Source organism: Diceros bicornis, chromosome 2 (genome assembly GCF_020826845.1).
Source record: "Diceros bicornis minor isolate mBicDic1 chromosome 2, mDicBic1.mat.cur, whole genome shotgun sequence".
NCBI classification, from domain to species: domain Eukaryota; kingdom Metazoa; phylum Chordata; class Mammalia; order Perissodactyla; family Rhinocerotidae; genus Diceros; species Diceros bicornis.
The window spans coordinates 11,227,667-11,246,086 of record NC_080741.1 but is presented as its reverse complement, the minus strand read 5'-3'; the positions used below and the strand labels follow the sequence as shown (position 1 = coordinate 11,246,086).

General features: G+C 36.2%; 1 protein-coding gene across 2 annotated transcripts in view; it reads left to right on the top strand.

Moving 5' to 3' along the window:
* The window catches only part of PLS1 (plastin 1), a 113,273-nt gene that overhangs the window by 57,895 nt on the left and 36,958 nt on the right, over positions 1–18,420 (top strand). For both annotated transcript variants that reach the window (XM_058551699.1, XM_058551689.1), the window contains 5 exons: positions 4,360–4,465; positions 8,710–8,873; positions 10,711–10,840; positions 14,121–14,253; positions 15,887–15,968. In XM_058551699.1, the coding sequence (XP_058407682.1) occupies positions 4,396–4,465; positions 8,710–8,873; positions 10,711–10,840; positions 14,121–14,253; positions 15,887–15,968 (579 nt within the window). In that variant the 5' untranslated portion in view covers positions 4,360–4,395. The remainder of the gene's footprint in view (positions 1–4,359; positions 4,466–8,709; positions 8,874–10,710; positions 10,841–14,120; positions 14,254–15,886; positions 15,969–18,420) is intronic.

The following is an 18,420-nucleotide window of genomic DNA, read 5'->3' as shown; positions in this document are numbered from 1 at the left end:
TTCATCTAAATTGAGAACTTCATTTTTAGAATATATTCCTTAACTTTCCAAATATATATTTGGTTGTGTCAGGGTACACTTGAGGGTTAGAAGAGGAAAAAAAAGACTTTAACTGGTAAAAGAAGGTTCCACTTAAAATGATATAGGCTAAAAAAAAAAAAGCAGAGGAGGAAAGCAATGTTGGAATTATTGAAGAAATATAGGGCACATGTGGAAATCCATGGGAAGCTATATCTATCTACAGAATTCAGCATAACCTGCCCCCTTGGTGGGTCGCTGGTCAGTGATCCTGGCTGCCTCTGGGCTGCATCTTTCAGGGCTGACTTTGGAAAACTTTGTTCTTCTGAGCTGTCTCAGGCACCTCTCTGTCTCAGGCATCCAGGTATGTGTGCTTCACTGCCAAGTGTCTGGGTACTGGTTAAGTGATGTGTTCTTCATTTCTAAAATTGCAAAGTGAATTCTAGTAGTGGTGTATTCTAGAGTGTTTTGAGACTCACAAGTTATGTGCGTGATAAATATGAGCTGATCTAGCTGGAATTTTTTCCCTGAAACTTTACAAAGAATGTTACAGAGGCTGATTCCTTTTAAAATGCAGTTTCTTATTTCTCAAGTTTATAATATATGCTTAATGTATTATGTAAATTATTGTATAATTCTTATACAAATACATATTTATATGTTTATATGTCTTGATATCAGAATGTATTTGGGAGACTGCAGAGCATCCTGGCCTAGAGGGCCCTGAGACAGAACCCTGAGACAGTTGGGTTCTGCCACAGCTTGGCTAGGCTATTCACTTTGAGACCTTGAGTAAGTTACTCGGTTTCATGACGCATCCCTTTCTCAATTGCCAAAATGGGGACAAGACCTACCTCATGGAATGGTGAGGATTAAATGAGAATGGACACAAGGCACTTAGGACTATGCATGGCTCATTAATCATCTGAGTGTGGGACTAGTAAGGAAAATAAACACGAGGTCACTAGTTATAGGGTCATTGGGCTTTTCTTCTACAATATTACATACTATTTTGAAATTTTTGTTGATGATAAACATTCTCTTCCATAAATTTTTTAAAAGTCAGGGCTGTATTTTTGTAGCAGAAACATTTTTTTCATTGAAAAACATCATGGTAAGTAGTTTATTTGGGGATCATATAACTAGAACAGTCTTTGATCTATCAAATCAAACAACTGTATTTTCTTAGCCAACAGTATGTGTTGCTCCCAGTAAGTTTATTGTACTAGGTCAAAGTCCCTGTTAAGGTGCATCGTATACTGTACTTAGTTTTTGAAGAATCCTAACATTTTCATAATTTTGCAAATACTCGGAAAAATATCGATACTGTATGCGTGAGTCTGTACTTGTAAAAGAGGGTCCATTAACCATTCTGCTGCTAAATCTTCATACCTTTGTGGTAAGCTATAAATTATTTTACTATTTTAATCATAGTATTTTTCTTTGTAAGGAAATATAGGTGCTTTTATTTGAAATTGTAACATATAAATAGGTACTGTAAATATTAATCTTATTATCTATCAGTATTCAGTAATATGTACCTTCAGACCACTAGTATCGATTTTATTTTTGTCAATGTTTTACTACAATTGCCTCTGTTGTTTTTCAGTTATTTTTGGTTTGGGTAAGCTTATAGTTTAAAAAAATGAAAAAAAAAAAAAAAGTATGTGATGAAAAGTAAGCCCCTTTCCCGCTCTGCCTCCAATCCTCCATTTCCCCCAGAGAGGCAATCACTGTTACCTCATATTCTTTGGGAAATGTTTTATAAACATACAACTGATATAGCTGCCCTTCCCCACGATACTACTCTTCTGCACCTTGCTTTGTTCTTTTAAGAGTATATCTTGAAGATTGTTCTGTATTTTTCTGTTTGTTTCACTCCGAAGGACTTGAAGCTCAGCTTCTTTATATTTATTAAAAAACAGAGTTTTAAAAATAAGAAACATAATTGTATGGGTAAATTGCTTTTTCAATAAGTTTATGTGCTAGTTTTGCCTGCTTCTGGGAGAATAAACATATTTTATTTAATTAACAAATGATGCAAATTTGAATAGGCATGAGCAAAGAATAGAACCCCAGGTATATTTATCATTTCAAATGCCAGGTCAACACAAGGACTGTTAATTTGCAGCCTTTCTGTGGAGTGCAAATGCTAAAATTGGACCACTATTTTTAAAATTTGAGGCAAAGGATAGAAACCATTTTGAATATGGGAAAGGATATGCAGGGTGACCAAAACCACAGAGACTCGAAGCCAGCCATGGCAGAATTAGCATTTTGCAGACGTGGAGGATTATGCTTAAAAATCCTAAAAGGACTTTTAAATCGCTTTCAACACAAAAGAATTATGCCTGTAAATAGTTTTAAATTCAGAAGAATGTTCTAAGAGGGAGAATTCAATACAGTGTGAACATTTAATGCTAAGATGCAAGAAACTGCATCTAGGGAAGAAGAAGAAGAAGAATTCCATTTACCCCCCTTTTTTTTTTTTGTGAGGAAGATCAGCCCTGAGCTAACATCCATGCCAATCCTCCTCCTTTTTTTTTTCCTTTTTTGTCCCCAAAGCCCCAGTAGATAGTTGTATGTCATAGTTGCACATCCTTCTAGTTGCTGTACGTGGGACGCGGCCTCAGCATGGCCGGACAAGCGGTGTGTCGGTGCGCGCCCGGGATCCGAACCCCGGGCCGCCAGTAGCAGAGCGCGCACACTTAACCGCTAAGCCACAAGGCCGGCCCCCGTTATCCCTTTTTCCTACTCCACTGACTTAAGCTCTTCAAATTTCTTTTTAAAACAGTGCAGAATTAATTAGTGGGCAATGGTATATATTTTTAAAACCAAAAGATTTAATTAGAGCCAGGCGCCAGAATAACTGTAAGAGATAGAAAACTGTCATTTTGAAAGAACACCAAAAACCCTAAACAAGTTGGTATACAGATCACAAATGACAAATGAGCTAATACTCTTAGAGCACTTCATACAATTTAGTATGATTTTTAAATGATTTAGTGAAAAATTTTAATATATATTTCAAAAATGTGCTTCCCTGAAAAGTTAGAAATGTTCAGGGATGATGATGAACCTCCTATATAAATATAAATGTATAAAAAAAGACTTTCCTACTTAGCTTCAGTTCTTATTATCTTATAAAACACTTATTTTCATCTATTTTCTGAAATACGTATGAACTCTCTAATGTAATTAGGTGTATATAAGAGGAATACAAGACAGTTTGTATTCATCTTTGCTTTACATCGAATGGCCAAACCACTATGTCATTTTAAAATTAAAAGTTGCCCTGCTACAGATCAGAAGCCTTAAAAATGTAAGTAATTCCACCTTGAGATATTTATCTTACAGAAATCAGCACGGATATGTACAGAGATTTATCTACAAGGATGTTCATTGGCAGCATCATTTATGATGCAAAACTGGAAGCAATGCAAATACCCTGAAACAAGGGATTTACCAAATAAGTTATGATGTAGTAATATGTGGCCATTAGATATTATGTTGATACAGAACATGGAAATATACAATGTATTAGTACAAAAAAATTATAACATAGTATACCCACTTTTTCCACCCCTCATACAAGGCACAGGTGCACTTGAAAAGTTGACCAGAAAGGTATAGATAACAGAAGGATACTAGTTGATATTTCTGGATAGTAGGATTATGGATAATTTAAATTTTCTGTTTTGAGCATTTGTTACCAGTTTCTTTCTATGATGAATACCACCTGCTTACTTTCTTACAACCCAGTTTTACATCATTTCTTTCTTTTTAGTTTGTCTCGCCTGTTCAGAGTAAGAAGGGCCCCACCGATCTGGGAATGACCTTGCACAGGAAAAGGGAAAGGAGGTGGCAGTGGCTGAGTATCATAAAGCTGAACAGTAAAGCCACAAACTCCATCCCAAGATGATCAGATTCTAGCTTCCTTTATTCTTTTTGTGGACATTATTCATATCTTAAAGTGTTACTTTCTGACTGCATCCTTTATATTTATAAAGGCTACACTTTTCTCCAACTTAAAATGCTTATTTTACTAAAAAAGTGGAGTAAAATGTAAATGACAGTTATACAGGCTATTGAGAAATGGCTATGCCCCTTGTAAGCACAGGGTGTGCAAACAGCGTTTCTTCCCTTTCCTGAATCTCAGTTATTGTCTGGCCGACCTGTGCTGGGAAAGAGCAGTACCGGGGGATCTATGCCTATTTGTTCTTTGTTAGCCAGACCTCTTAGGTGATTTCTTCTAGGTATTTTACTGCCCGTGTACTCTGTATTGCTCAGATCAATGTTTCCAAAAGGCTCATGTTCTTTTTATTACATTGCTTTTCCTAGATATAAAGACCTGAAGGTAGTCTTTCCTGTCCAAAGATGGAAAACAGTACCACTACCATTTCTCGGGAGGAGCTGGAAGAGCTACAAGAAGCATTTAATAAAATAGGTATGCTTGAGGAAAACTAAATATAGTGTTACTATTCTGCTTGATGTCAGACTTCCAGGAAGGGAACAATACCTTTTATTGCCTCTGCCACCACCCATTTACCCCCAGGTGTATTCCCTTTTTTTTTCCTATCTAGACTTCACTGGATTCTTTCTTTCTGAAAGATAGACTAAGACTGGCTTGAATTTCTAGGAGAATTGAACTTTGAATTCTTTGATCATTTCTTTGCGGAGAATAATCCCAGGTTAATGAATGACAGTGTAACTGAACATGCTTAACATGATATCCTATTACAGAGAAAAAATATACAGACACTTCCTTGTCTATAAACTGAACTCTGGCCTTCATATGTTTATCACTAACAATAACACTTTCTGACTTCATGCAGAATATTTTTAAATTTTGCTACTGTTTTTCAAGGCCGTATGTCTTCTTTTCCTTCTCCCTCATGCATAACTTAAAAAATCTTAGTGTTGTTCTTAAAGGCCATATGTCTTATTTTTCTTTCACTTTTTAAAGCCATTCAATATTTTGTCTTTGTGACATTATCATTTTGACAACTTTATATTTTTCTTCCAAAAAATTCCCTCATACTCTGTTGGATTGAGATTCTTCTGCATTTATGAAACTTGTGGCAAACAAGGAGAATACAAGTACCGTCTTTTACTCTAGTATGCAAATGCGAGTGGAAGGTGAGCCCAGGGGAAGGTGAGTGCAGTGAACAGACTTTGGTACAGGGGCAGCACCACCCTTGCCCCTTCCTCAGTGGCGCCTTTGCTAGTGCAGGAGAGCGCCCCGTGAAAAACAGAGTCAGATGGTGGACCGGGGGGGATAGAATGATCGCAGTTGGTCTTGTGCCTAGATTTCTTACAAACCTGGTGAATAATGACTAAAATCAATGTAGACGAAATGCATTGCAGAATGAATTTTAGAGACCAATACAGAGAAAAAAGGTTTAAGTTGAAAAAATAAAGCTCTCCAAGAAAGAAAGAAAGAAAGAAAGCTCTCAGGAATCTCATGACTTGCAAATCATTGCTGTGAAATAAAGTGAATTCCAGACACCTCTGGGCCCTTCCACTTCTCCCTGCACAGCCACCCCCAGAGTAACTCAAACCTTCAGAATACAGTCTACATGGTGGCTGAATTAGGCTCATAGCGAATGCTTTAATCCTGGTCTTTTCTTTCTTTTGGGGGTGGTGTATTTGTCATTAGAGCATCGCATGAATATGGTATGATTTCTAAAAAATTGTTAATAATAAATTTATAGAGTATTGTATGCAGTGCTCAGAGTCTTTTCAAGACAAAAATTGGGCAATTATTGGAATGTTCTACTCATTTCAAGCAGTGAAACAGAGGATGTGGTAAAAATGTATCTCCTACTTTGGTATTTCTGTTATTTTACAGGTACAGTTTGGTAGCTTAAATAAAAGTGCTACCTAGGTCTTAGTAAAATGAATGAGTTAGTAATCTATTTCTTTGTTTAGCACATGAACTTTAATCTTTATGACTCATGCACATACAATTTGCAATATTTATTTAGTGATATTTTGAATAAATAATTCATTGATGGAAAAATTCTGACAGCAAGATTATTTGCTCTGTGTGAGGGAAGTGCTAAGAGCAGAATATGTACTTGCTTACTTTATTACATTTATTAAAGATAAATTGCTAATTGTGAATTTACTAATCCCTCTGCTAATTTGTACCACAAATGTTCTCAGAGGCAGAGGGACATACCCATCCAACCTTACTAGATGGGGTATTTTTGGGTCTCTGGGGAGAAGTAAGGGATTAAAATATTTGTCTTGTTTCTTGTTTGAATTGTGATAAAATATACATAACATAAAATTTACCATTTTAACCATTTTTAAGTGTACAGTTCAGTGACATTAAGTACATTCACATTGTAGGGCAACTGTCACCACCATCTATCTCTAGAACTTTTTCATCTTCTCAAACTGAAACTCTATACCCATTAAACGCTAACTCCCCATCTACCCCCTTCCCGCTCGCTGCCCCTGGCTACCACTATTCTGTTTTCTGTTTCTATGAATTTGGCTATTCTAGGTACCTCCTGTAAGCGGAATCATGCAATATTAGTTTTTTTGTGACGGGCTTATTTCACTTAGCATAACGTCCTTAAGGTTCATCCATGTTGTAGCATGTGTCAGAATTTCCTTTCTTTTTAAGGCTGAATAATATTCCATTGTGTGTCTGTACCACATTATGTTTATCCGTTCGTCTATCAATGGACATTTGAGTTGGTTCTACTTTTTGGCTATTGTGAATAATGCTACTATGAACATGGGTGTACAAATATCTGTTCAAGTCTCTGCTTTCAGTCATTTTCTGTATATACTCAGAAGTGGAATTGCTGGATTATATGGTCATTCTTTGTTTAATTTTTTTGAGGAACCACCATACTCTTTTCTGTAGTGGCTGCGCCATTTTATATTCTCACCAGCAATGCATAGGGGTTCCAATTTCCTCACATCCTTGCCAACCCTTGTTATTTATTTATTTATTTTTTATTATAGCTGTTCTCATGAGTGTGAAGTGGTATCTCCTTGTGATTTTGATTTGCATTTCCCTAATGATTAGTGATATCAAGCATGTGCTTATTGGCCATTTGTATATCTTCTTTGGAGAAATGTCTCTTCATGTCCTTTGGCCCTTTATTAATCTGTTTTTTTTGTTGTTGAGTTGTAGGAAAGTCTTGTTTATTTTTAAACTGTGATCTTTATGGTTATTTAACCTAAGCCTTGATTTCCTCATCTTTAAAATTATAGTAATATTATTAACTATGTCAAAGTTGTGGTAAGGATTTCATGAGATAAAGTAAATCAAGTTCTTAATAGATTACTTGGCACAGGATATGTGCTCATTTAAATGGTCTCTATTATTTCTTGTCACCTCAGGCCTAAACCGCAGAGATCATAGAGATAGAGCTGGGATTTAAGCCCACAGATCTGTCCGTCTTCAGAGCCCTAACTCTTAACTATTCTTGTTAGTTTAGCATGATGGTCAGCAGGTAAATAACTTTTCCTCAATTTTGTTTATTTTTATATACTCCCCACCACAGCGCTAGAATAAAAGCCAGCCAGCCTAGTCTATTTGTCTGTTTCAGAATTATGGGAAACAGTTCTGAACTGGTGATGTACTAATAATGAGATTTTGCTCTAAATTCAAAGGAAGCGATTTGATTACTGCAATGTCAAGCCATTTAGCTTCCTAGCTGATTTTTGAGATTGTAGCGATATTTTCGTTATTGGTAGATTCTAGTTTAGAAATTTTCCATTGTTCTGAACAGTATTAATTTTAAAACTTGTGTATGAGAGTTCAAAAGATAAGTTTCTTTCTTAATCATTAATTCATTTGTAGTGAAAAGGAAATATAGGAAACAAAGCAGCTGTTACCAGATGAGCAAAGAGCCTATACAGGGTGGATCTAGGCAACTAACCAAACAACCCAAAGCTCTGCTGCCAACTCTGGGCAGAAGTATTTGGTGTCGCCTTTGTTCAGTGTCAAGAATCGATATCCACCCTCTAGGGAAAACCCAGGGAAGGGCAGGCAACTCAGTGATGAGGTGAAAACACCTGGAAACCTATTTCCACAAGTTCAAATATAGGTGTGAAATTATTTCTTGAACACTTAATCTCAAAATGACATCAAACATGATTCAGCCTACATAATGGTATCATAAATACATAATGAAGAAGCAATGAATTATTGACAGATGAAACAGAACTGCCACCAAGTGAAATGTAGAACAGAAATGCCTTATGTGTGTATGACGTGATGCAGATATTTTATACGGAATGTGAGACCAGCATATCCATTTTGTAAATTACGTGAAGAAATTAAAGTCTGGGTGGGTGTTCCCCCATGACCATTGCTGCTATATTTCTTCTAGATATCTGAGACTTCCCCTTGCTTAGCTCTTTGAAACTTAGTCACGTGCTAAACCTGAGTTTTTCATCTCTCAGAACAATGTCCGTACTATGGACCAAAAATACGTATGGTAGCCCTAAAACTATCAGGTTAAAGTCCATTAAATATGAATTTTTTGATAAATTGTATCGCATACCTTGTAGAGTTCAGGTGCAGGAGTAGAGGTTATTGGCACTTGTGAAACAAACCTGAAAGATTTCGCCTTCCTGGGAATCTCCCAAAAGGCCTTCTGAGTGCACATCTCCAACAAAGAGTACAAATGATATTTGACAGCTCATAATCTGTCTTTACAGATATTGACAATAGTGGGTATGTCAGTGACTATGAACTTCAGGACCTGTTTAAGGAAGCAAACCTTCCTCTGCCTGGCTACAAGGTGCGCGAGATTGTGGAGAAAATTCTAGCAGTTGCTGACAGCAACAAAGATGGCAAAATCAGTTTTGAAGAGTTCGTGTCAGTAAGTAATTTAATCCTCTCCTGACTACTGATTGTTTTGCTTCAGCAGAATTTTAGTAATGTCATTGCTCTGTTTGGTTAAATCTGGCTGCAGAGACCAGAAAAAGCACTGCTGTAAAATGATGATGATGATGATAACAACAACGACAATTTCCACAAATAATTCATGAAACGAAAAAATTCTCAAATTGTTGGAATGGAAGTCAAGTTTAAACAATAGTAGTTCATTTCCTAATAAAACTATAGTTGAGTTCGGTGCTTATTGACTATCTCTGTGTGCAGAATATTTTAATATCTTAGTGGTTGGCCTTGAGAAGTGGAGTATTTGTTATAAGTGAAATAGCTAAGGTATGGAAGATATACCTCTTAGAAACTGGTTATTTCCTTTTGATAAGTTTTATCTTCAGTTTCGGCAAATGGCACCAGGTGATTTTTGATGCCAGCTCTGGTAGCACCATTTCACTATTAAACTACCTCAAGGCTCAGGGAACTAAACAAAATGAAAAATAATATATGACTCAACCAATAAAAGAAAAATAGATTGTTGAACGGACTCTTGAATGTCATGTGTTTCAAACCTCTCAGTCCAAGAGAGATGACTTGGCTAAGTTGCCATTGCCAGCTGGCAGTTGAGCAAGGGCTGTTATTTCCTCCTCTCAACACCACCATGACTGTATTTTTCATATGAAAGTATAACCATTAATGTAATTGAATCAATATTTATCAAATGTAAATTGTCTGGTTTTGCATTCTTTATTCATTAAGCAAATATTTGAGCTCCTTTCTTGCCTGGAACTGTGCCACCCACTGTGAATATGTGATGAACAAAAAGAGATGTAGCCCCTGCTTTACATGTGGTGGGGAAGACAGAATCACACAAATGGATAAAAGATAACAACATGGTAATTGCTATGACAGAGCAGTATAGATCCCTTGAGAGTTTGTAGTAGAAGGAATTGAACTTGATGGGGAGGCTGGAGAACCCTGGGACTCAGGCAAGGTGGCCCGAAAGCTGTGAAGACTGAGCTGCGATCTGAAGAAAGATGTTGAACAGATTAAAGGGGCTGGGGTGGGGGAAACTAATAGTATCCGAGGCAGGCAGAGGTGAGAGCATGTGTGGAGGCTCTGTGGCTTTAGGGATGCTAGATACTCTCGAGTGCTTGACAAGAAGGTCGCTGTGGCTGGAGACGAGATGGTGAGGGTACGGAATGCAGCTAGAGAAGTAAGTTGGGGTCGAGTCATGCAGGGTCTCGTAGGATTTTTGTTTTATCCTAAGAGCGATACGAAGCCAATAAAGTGGGAGGAATAGAGCGTGAAGTGACATGATCAGGCTGCTCTGTGGAGAACTGATGGGATTCAGTCCAGCCAGTCTCTAGAGTCCAGTGACAGAGTGATTGGGAGAGGGCGTTTCTCTAAGCCCATGTTATTTCTTATAAGAGCTGACTTATTTACTTTAGCGTGTATACTATTTGAGATGTTCAGACAGGAAAATACCTTCATTAAGGTTTTTAAAAATCTCTTTCATGTAACTAGTTATTCTTTAAGTTTTCAGTCAAAAGATCATGGTAAGTCTAGAAGAATAATTTCAATGTGTTCAATTTAAGCTTAATTATAACAAATTTTATTTTAGTGGTTGGAGTGGAAACATTTGTCCCTTTTGGATTATTGGCAAAATGATGAGAGTTATCTATGCACACAAGCAATAAGTGTGAGAACCCCTGATTAGTATTTATTTTGATGTCATTCCAAATAAAGAAGTCTAAATAACTGTCCTTCTTGTTGCAAGGTTTTTTATGATTATCTGATCAAGACTCAATTTTGCTTATATCCCATTCCAGCTAATGCAAGAGTTAAAAAGCAAAGACATCAGCAAAACTTTCCGAAAAATAATTAACAAGAGGGAAGGGATTACTGCTATTGGAGGAACTTCGTCCATCTCCAGTGAGGGCACACAACATTCTTATTCAGGTAACCTCCCACTCCAAATATAAGCTTTCAGTCACTGATTCATTCAACAAGTCCTGTATTTCATCACATCAAAGATACTATTCATTGTAATTCACATCATTGTTTTATCAGACTAAATTATAACATGCCATCAAATTTGAAATGCATCTCAATTTCAGAGATGTCAGAATGATAAATCGTAGAATCATTGAAATCAACAGGTTTCTACTATATGTCAGGACAGTGTGCAACAAGGAGATTAGAAACAACAAAATAGAAGTCATTTATATTTCAGCATTGAATGTGTGTCATCATGCCCTAGGACAGGCTTTTTCATCCTGACTGGTGATGTGTGTTTACTTGTAGACCTGATCTAGGAATGGTGGAGGGGTTTATTCCAAGGACTTTTCCCTTCCGTTTTCTGGGAGCTGAGATTCCTGATTCATCTTTTGTCAAGTAACCAGGTGACTAGAGAGCACAGCACCTGATTTGCTTGATCTGATACAATCACTGGATTGTCGCCCAGTAGGAAATCCAGACTCATGTTAACTCTTGAGTTGTCTTGCCCCATGTTAAGCTAGCTTCTCAGGGTTGAGATGTCGAAGAACCTTTGGCCAAGTTCCCTTTGTTCATAATAACACAGTTAGAACTATGCTTTTTAAATTTTTGCAAAAACTCGTAACTTTTTTCCCTCTTTCTTCCTTTGAGATCTGAATCTATCTTCTTGATTCTCTTCCTTTCTAACTGGATTTTCCTCTAACAATATACTCACACTTCTCCTACCCATTGAATATTTTTTCTCATCTTTTCCCTCCGGGAAGTGTGGTGGTAAAGGCAGTGGTCCATAACTGCTACTTCTATTTTTTGAAAAATATTCACTCCTTAACTCCATTTCTGCCTGTCCATTCTGATGAAATGGCTTCTTCATTTTTTTAAAACTTTTTATTGAGGTAAAATGTGCATTTAGCAAAGTGCTGTAATCTTAAGTATACAGTTCAATAGATTTTTACGTGTGTATACATCCTGTAGCTACATCCGTGTAGTTGCCAACCAGATCAAGATATAACATTTCTATCACCCTGAGTAGCTCCCTCCTGCCTCTAACAGTAACTGTTCCTCTCCAGAGGTAACCACTTTTCTGATGTCTGTTACCATAGACTTTTTTTTTACTTGTTAATTGAGGGGTAAGATGTACATAGTAAAGTGCACTATTCTTAAGTATATGGCTTGATGAGTTTTTCACAGATGAATGCACCCATGTAACTATTATCCAGAACAAGAAATAGAACCTTTAATGGCTTTTAAAAAAAGAAAAGCTTTATTGAGATATAATTGAGATACCATGAAATTCACCCTTTTCTTTAAAATGTACAATTCAGTGATTTTTAGTATAATCATAGAGTTGTACAGTCATCTCCACTATCTAATTTTAGAACACTTTCATTACCCCAAAGAGAAACTCCATGCTCATTAGCAATGACTCCCCATTTCCCCCTTCTCCCAGCCTTGGGCAATCATTAATCTACTTTCCATTTCTATAGATTTGCCTGTTCTGGAAATTGCATATAAATGGAATCATACATTGGTGGCCTTTCACTTGACAGGCTTCTTCATTGGCATAACGTTTTCAAGGATCACTCATGTTGTGGCGTATATTGTACTTCATTCCTTTTTATTGCTGAATAATATTCTGTTCTATGGATTAACATCACATTTTGTTTATCCTTTCATCAATTGATAGACATTTGAGTTGTTTCCACTTCTGGCTGTTATGAATAATGCTGTATGAACATTCATGTCCGCATTTTTGTGTGGACTTAATGCTTTGAATTCTCTTAGGTATATACTGAGGAATGGAATTTCTGGGTCATTTGGTAACTCGATGTTTAACATTTTAAAAAACTGCCAAACTGTTTTCCAAAGTGGCTGTACCATTTTACATTCCCATGAACAATGTACAAAAGTTCCAATTTTTTCACATTTTCATCAACACTTGTTATTATCCATTTTGTTTATTACAGCTATCCTAGTGGTTATGAAGTGGTATCTCATTCCTGGTTCCTATACCCGGAACATCCTCCCTTTCCCTGCCTGTCTTCACCTATTAAAAATCTGTCTTTCAAATAATACCTTCTCCATAAGCCTTTTCTTGATCACCTCAACCAGAAGTGATTATTTTTCTTTAAATTCTTTGAAACATTGCTTATATCTCTCTTGTAGTGTGTTTATTTCCCTTATGTTGCATTTCTTTGTATATCTATTTTATTATTACACTAAAAATTCCTCGATGGGAGGTACAGTAGCTGAGTGATCTTTAAATTCCTAGATTCTAAGTCCCTGAGGAGGTATGTATGGTGAGGCAAGAAGGTAAAAAGACAGATTATGATATATACAAAAGAGAAATATTACTAAATGTTTGTGTCTTTATTGATTGTGTGTGTGTGTGATGGATTAAATTTTCAGGATAACTGCCAAATATGCCCTTACGAAAATTACCTAATTCTAGGCACTGGGGCAATAATGGGGAAGGACAGTTCACTCTATGCTGCCCTGTGATGGAAATGGGAATTATTTTCTTTGAGAGTTTATATTGTGAAATGATATTTATATTTACAGAATAATAATAAAGCAGTAGAACATTTTTCCTTTAAGTTCCTTCCTATTTTCCCCACTGCGTAGCCTGACAGCATTTTCTGCCTAAAGATCAGTGTACCCACACTAGAAGCCGTGTGTTGAGAGGTTGAGGATGCAGATGGCTGAGAGTTGTACTGGTGTCCAGATTTGTGTCAGTTTTCCCATAGTAGATTCCACAAAAATGGAACTATTTTATTCATTTGAATAACTCTTGATTAAAATCAGTATTTCTGTTTTAAGCCCCAAATCATAACTCTGTAAATTTTGCGAGGGTGGTGGTGGTGGAATTTATTGCTGTGGCTGTTTCTTGTATTTTTGTCCCCTGGCATATGCGCGTGTGTGAGTGTAATCTGACTTCTGATGGTTGGCTTCTGATTCATTAGCTTTCAGAAGCAATATATATTTGGAAAGACTTTTAGAATCACACTGAATATTTATTATGCTCAGTTCAGCTATATACCGTACTCTCCCCTAATACATCAGATGAAAAAGTGGAATGAATTTCCCTCTCCCCTTAAATGCTTTAGCCCTCTTAAACCCTTTAGTGTTTTAGTAGAGTCTTAATGGTTAGCATTTATCATCTTTGAACAAAAATTAACAAGTACGTTTTCGTAGTGCAGTTAATTTCGTGAAATGAGGTTTGCCGACTAAGATTTTCTGTTTTCAGAGGAAGAAAAAGTGGCTTTTGTTAACTGGATAAACAAAGCCCTGGAGAACGACCCTGACTGCAAGCATCTCATCCCCATGGATCCCGATGATGGCAGTCTTTTCAAGTCGCTTGCAGATGGCATCCTTCTGTGGTGAGCTGAGCATTGGATGAAGGGAGCCATGTTCTTACTGTCTCCACTGAGGAGCATTCAGTGAAAATGATAGTTCAGTGAATCCGTTGTCTTTTGGAATTAGTTAACAAGTAGCTACGTAGGTCTTGAAGAATTTATATTGCATAGAAAATTAAGTGCTATATGTTTTCCAAAATTTTCCTTCAAATGCAGCTCTTATTTTTCTGGTGCCTTTTTCATCTATTTCCTGAATAATGCTGGGAAACTGTTGAGTTATTCCTCTGATATATTTTAAAATGTTCACTGGGTTTCTTTTTTCACTTCTCAATAGGAGAGTATTGATTATTGACTAGGACAGGAACATGAGGAAATATAAAAGAAATATATACCTCATATGTGCTTAAATGAAATTAATGTTTTAGTTCAGCCTTGTCGTATCCTTGGCTCTTTGCAGCCTGTTTCTGTCACTAGATTGTAGACTCTCTCAGGGCATGTCTTTGTTGTGTGCGCTATAGTCCCAGCAGACTTCTTTGTATAAGGCAGGTGTCTTTTTTTTTTTTTTTTAAGTTTATAGAAATACAGAAAACTTACAAAGAAGAAAATAACCATCACAAATATTCTTATCACCCATAATTAGCTATTATTAACATTCTGGCACATTTCTTTCCGTCCTTTTTCTGTATTTTTACTTAAAAAGAGAAAAAACCTACTCACAAGTATAGGTTATTAATTTGTAGGACATTACTTATAAAATATACCTTGACCTCCACCTACAATTCTGATCTCTTCCTCTGACCTTCAGAGGAAATTCCTATTATGAATTGAATGGGTATTTTCCTATCTTTATTTTAAAATATAAAATATATTCTAAACTACAGAGACAACATTTATATTACTTTCTTTTAAAATGTTGGAATTATTGAAATTTTAGAAAGACCGATGGGCTGGCCCTGTGGCTTAGTGGTTAAGTGCGCAAGCTCCACTACTGGCGGCCTGGGTTCGGATCCTGGGCGCGCACTGACGCACCGCTTCTCTGGCCATGCTGAGGCCGTGTCCCACATACAGCAACTAGAAGGATGTGCAACTATGACATACAGCTGTCTACTGGGGCTTTGAGGAAAAAAATGAGGAGGATTGGCAATAGATGTTAGCTCAGAGCCGGTCTTCCTCAGCAATAAAAGAGGAAGATTAGCATGGATGTTAGCGCAGGGCTGATCTTCCTCACAAAAAAAAAAAAAAAAGACCAAGTTTCTGTCTCTTTATCTTTCTGCAAAAGCAGTAATTTTAACAATGTTGATACTAATTTATGAAACTTGGCTTCCTGAGAATTTCTTTCTTCGTGTTTCAGGCTGATGGATGTTGATGATCATTAAATGAAATAAAGACAAAACTCTCGTAAAGAAAATGCAGAACTGTTTAAAAAAATTAGGAGGAAATGCTAAGATTACTATTGCAGTGAGTGATGAATTTGTTTTAGGTTAGGGACTATTTCTTAGATTTAAAAAATTAAGTCCTTGACATGGATTAAAGTATAATATTTTAAAGAAATGGATTGTCATTGCTTTTCAAAATTTAACTATTTTATGTACTTGCAGAAATAAACTAAAAACATTTTGGGAAGTCTTAAGCTAAATTATTTCCATTTTCTCTTTAGCAAAATGATCAACTTATCTGAACCAGATACAATTGATGAAAGAGCCATTAATAAGAAAAAGCTCACCCCTTTCACTATTTCAGTGAGTATATTTGCCCTTTGCTAGTAATCGTGTTACTGTGCTGTAAAGTGTAAGGCCTTTATTAACGGATGTTTAGGCCCAGGCAAAATCTTTGATTTAACATAATTTCAGTTTCCTATAAAAACTAGATTTTTATGAAATGAAAATTCAGCTGCATTTTGTAATGAATGAAATTAAGATTCAAAGCACTCTGGATGAACTTCTTTACTTAAGATAGTAGTATTCAGGTTATATTATTGTAATTATTGAGTTATTTTTATTAATGAATATTTGCTTGATGCCAGTGTTCTTGTTGGTTGGTTGAAATAAGAGTACTGTGTAACTTTACCACGTCTTACCATTTCACAGAATTGTGAGCTATTTTTTGTACTATATTTTTCTGAAGTTAGCTTCTCCATTCAGATCTTGTTCAAGTCCAGGAATTTATAGTCACCACACTTTTTCTCTCAAAATTTCTAGATCAGTGAGTGGATATCAATATTTACTAAGGACTTACTAGGTACCAGTCACTGTTCTAAACACACTACATAAATTATCCCTTTGACTCCTCCAAGAAGCCTTAAAATAAGGAAGATACTATGATTTTACAGACGAGGAAACTGGGGCACTGGGAGGTTACTCAGTGGCAGAGCCAGGACATGATCCCAGTGGTCCACCTCCAGAGCCCATCCTTTTAATCACTGTGCTAGCCTGCCACTCTCATGTGGTGGTAGTAATAACAGCTGGTTAATGTGCTAGTCACAACTGTAGCTACTAAAAGTGAACTACTGCTAAGCTGTTTCCTTCATTTCTATCGGCAAGTACAATCCTTGATTTTGCTCAAGTTGTTAAGTCTCTTCTGTAAGGAAGCTACACTCTTAGGGCAGTGGTACATGGCTAGTCTTGGGCTGTTCGAAGGGTATCCCATTTCCCGTTATCCTTAAGAAGTATAGGATTAGATGTTGACTAACTTGACTTTCTTGTCCCCCACTTTCCAATAAGCCAATAATGTTGCATATCCCTAGCAGAAACTACCTTCTTGAAGAAGCCCATTTCTGATTGCAATTTCCGGAATTTTATATTCTTTTACATCTTGTGTCAGGATGCTTCATCTAATATCTGTGATTGTTGAAAATATTTATATACATTTTGTTTTTAGAATACATGTGTTACACAATGCGTTTTTATGGCACTGAATCTGAAATAAAGCATTTCTTACTGTTATATAAACTTATCGTTTGATTTTAGTTTTAAGACTTCTATGCAGTGCATTAAAGAAAATAAAGAAAAAATATTCTGTAACTATTTTGCAGTAGCTATATGATGGATCTGAGGGGCTACGTCTTTTACAGTTCTATTTTTAGAGGTAGTGTTCTTCCAGTATGAGTAGAGGGTAATAGCCTAGGTCTCTAGAATGCTTGAAAGAGTGTACTAATGTGGAATGAGAAAAGACAGTCCTCTGGGAAGGGGCAGAGTGTTACTGTGGATATTAAATCTGTCTTGTTCAGTAATTTTAGAAGTCTGGAAATAGATCTACTAGAAAACTAACAGTTTCCCATGAAACTTCATCCCAAAGAAGCCTAATTCATTTGTAACAGATTGTAAAGATTGTGATAATATAGTTTTTCACCTCATGATGATAGGTTTGTGAAGTATCATGATGATGGAAAGAAGAGAAATATGAAAGGATGAAAATGACATACAATAACTGAAAGCAAGGGAAAGGGGTAGATCAAGTAGTTAAGAGCAGGACTCATTTATGTTTCATATATTAGGATCTTGGAGACTTTTTCATCTCTCCTCTTCTACCCAGTGTGTTACTGAGCTGCATTATCTCGCTTGTTTATTATTATTGAAAGAAAAATTAATTATATGAATAAGACTCTGAAAAACAGGTGGTAGTGATTTAGGGAACTAAAAGTCAGGAAACTAACACAAGAGTTTCCTGTATATAGGAAATTGGGTATATAGGGTATAGGAAATTGAATCTGCTCATTATAACATGTAAAAAATCTTGTGCAATTAATATACTCACACACATACAAAATATATATGTATGTACTTTATACTTCCGTATGTATAAATGTGCACACATATATATGACCTTAATTTCACCGTACGTACAATTACAGTTTAAGTAAGGAAAATATAAATCTCATTTGGATATTCCAAATGGAGTAAAAGTGATGATATGTAAAATAAGGATGAAATCTGAATAGCAAAGCATGCCTTTATTCTTCCTGACCCAATAAGTATATAGAACAGCCCTCTAAAAATCATTAACAAACGTGAACTCATCTGGAATCGAAACTTTAAGGGAAATGAAAATTTGCAAAGTGGTATGAATTAAAAGAAAGAAAACTTGCAGCACCTATTTGAGACTATTAGTAAAGAATTGGATAGTTAATCAGAATAGAAGGGACATGAGAAGCCGTCTACAACAGCAGTATAAATTTTTCTGCCTGATAAAGTG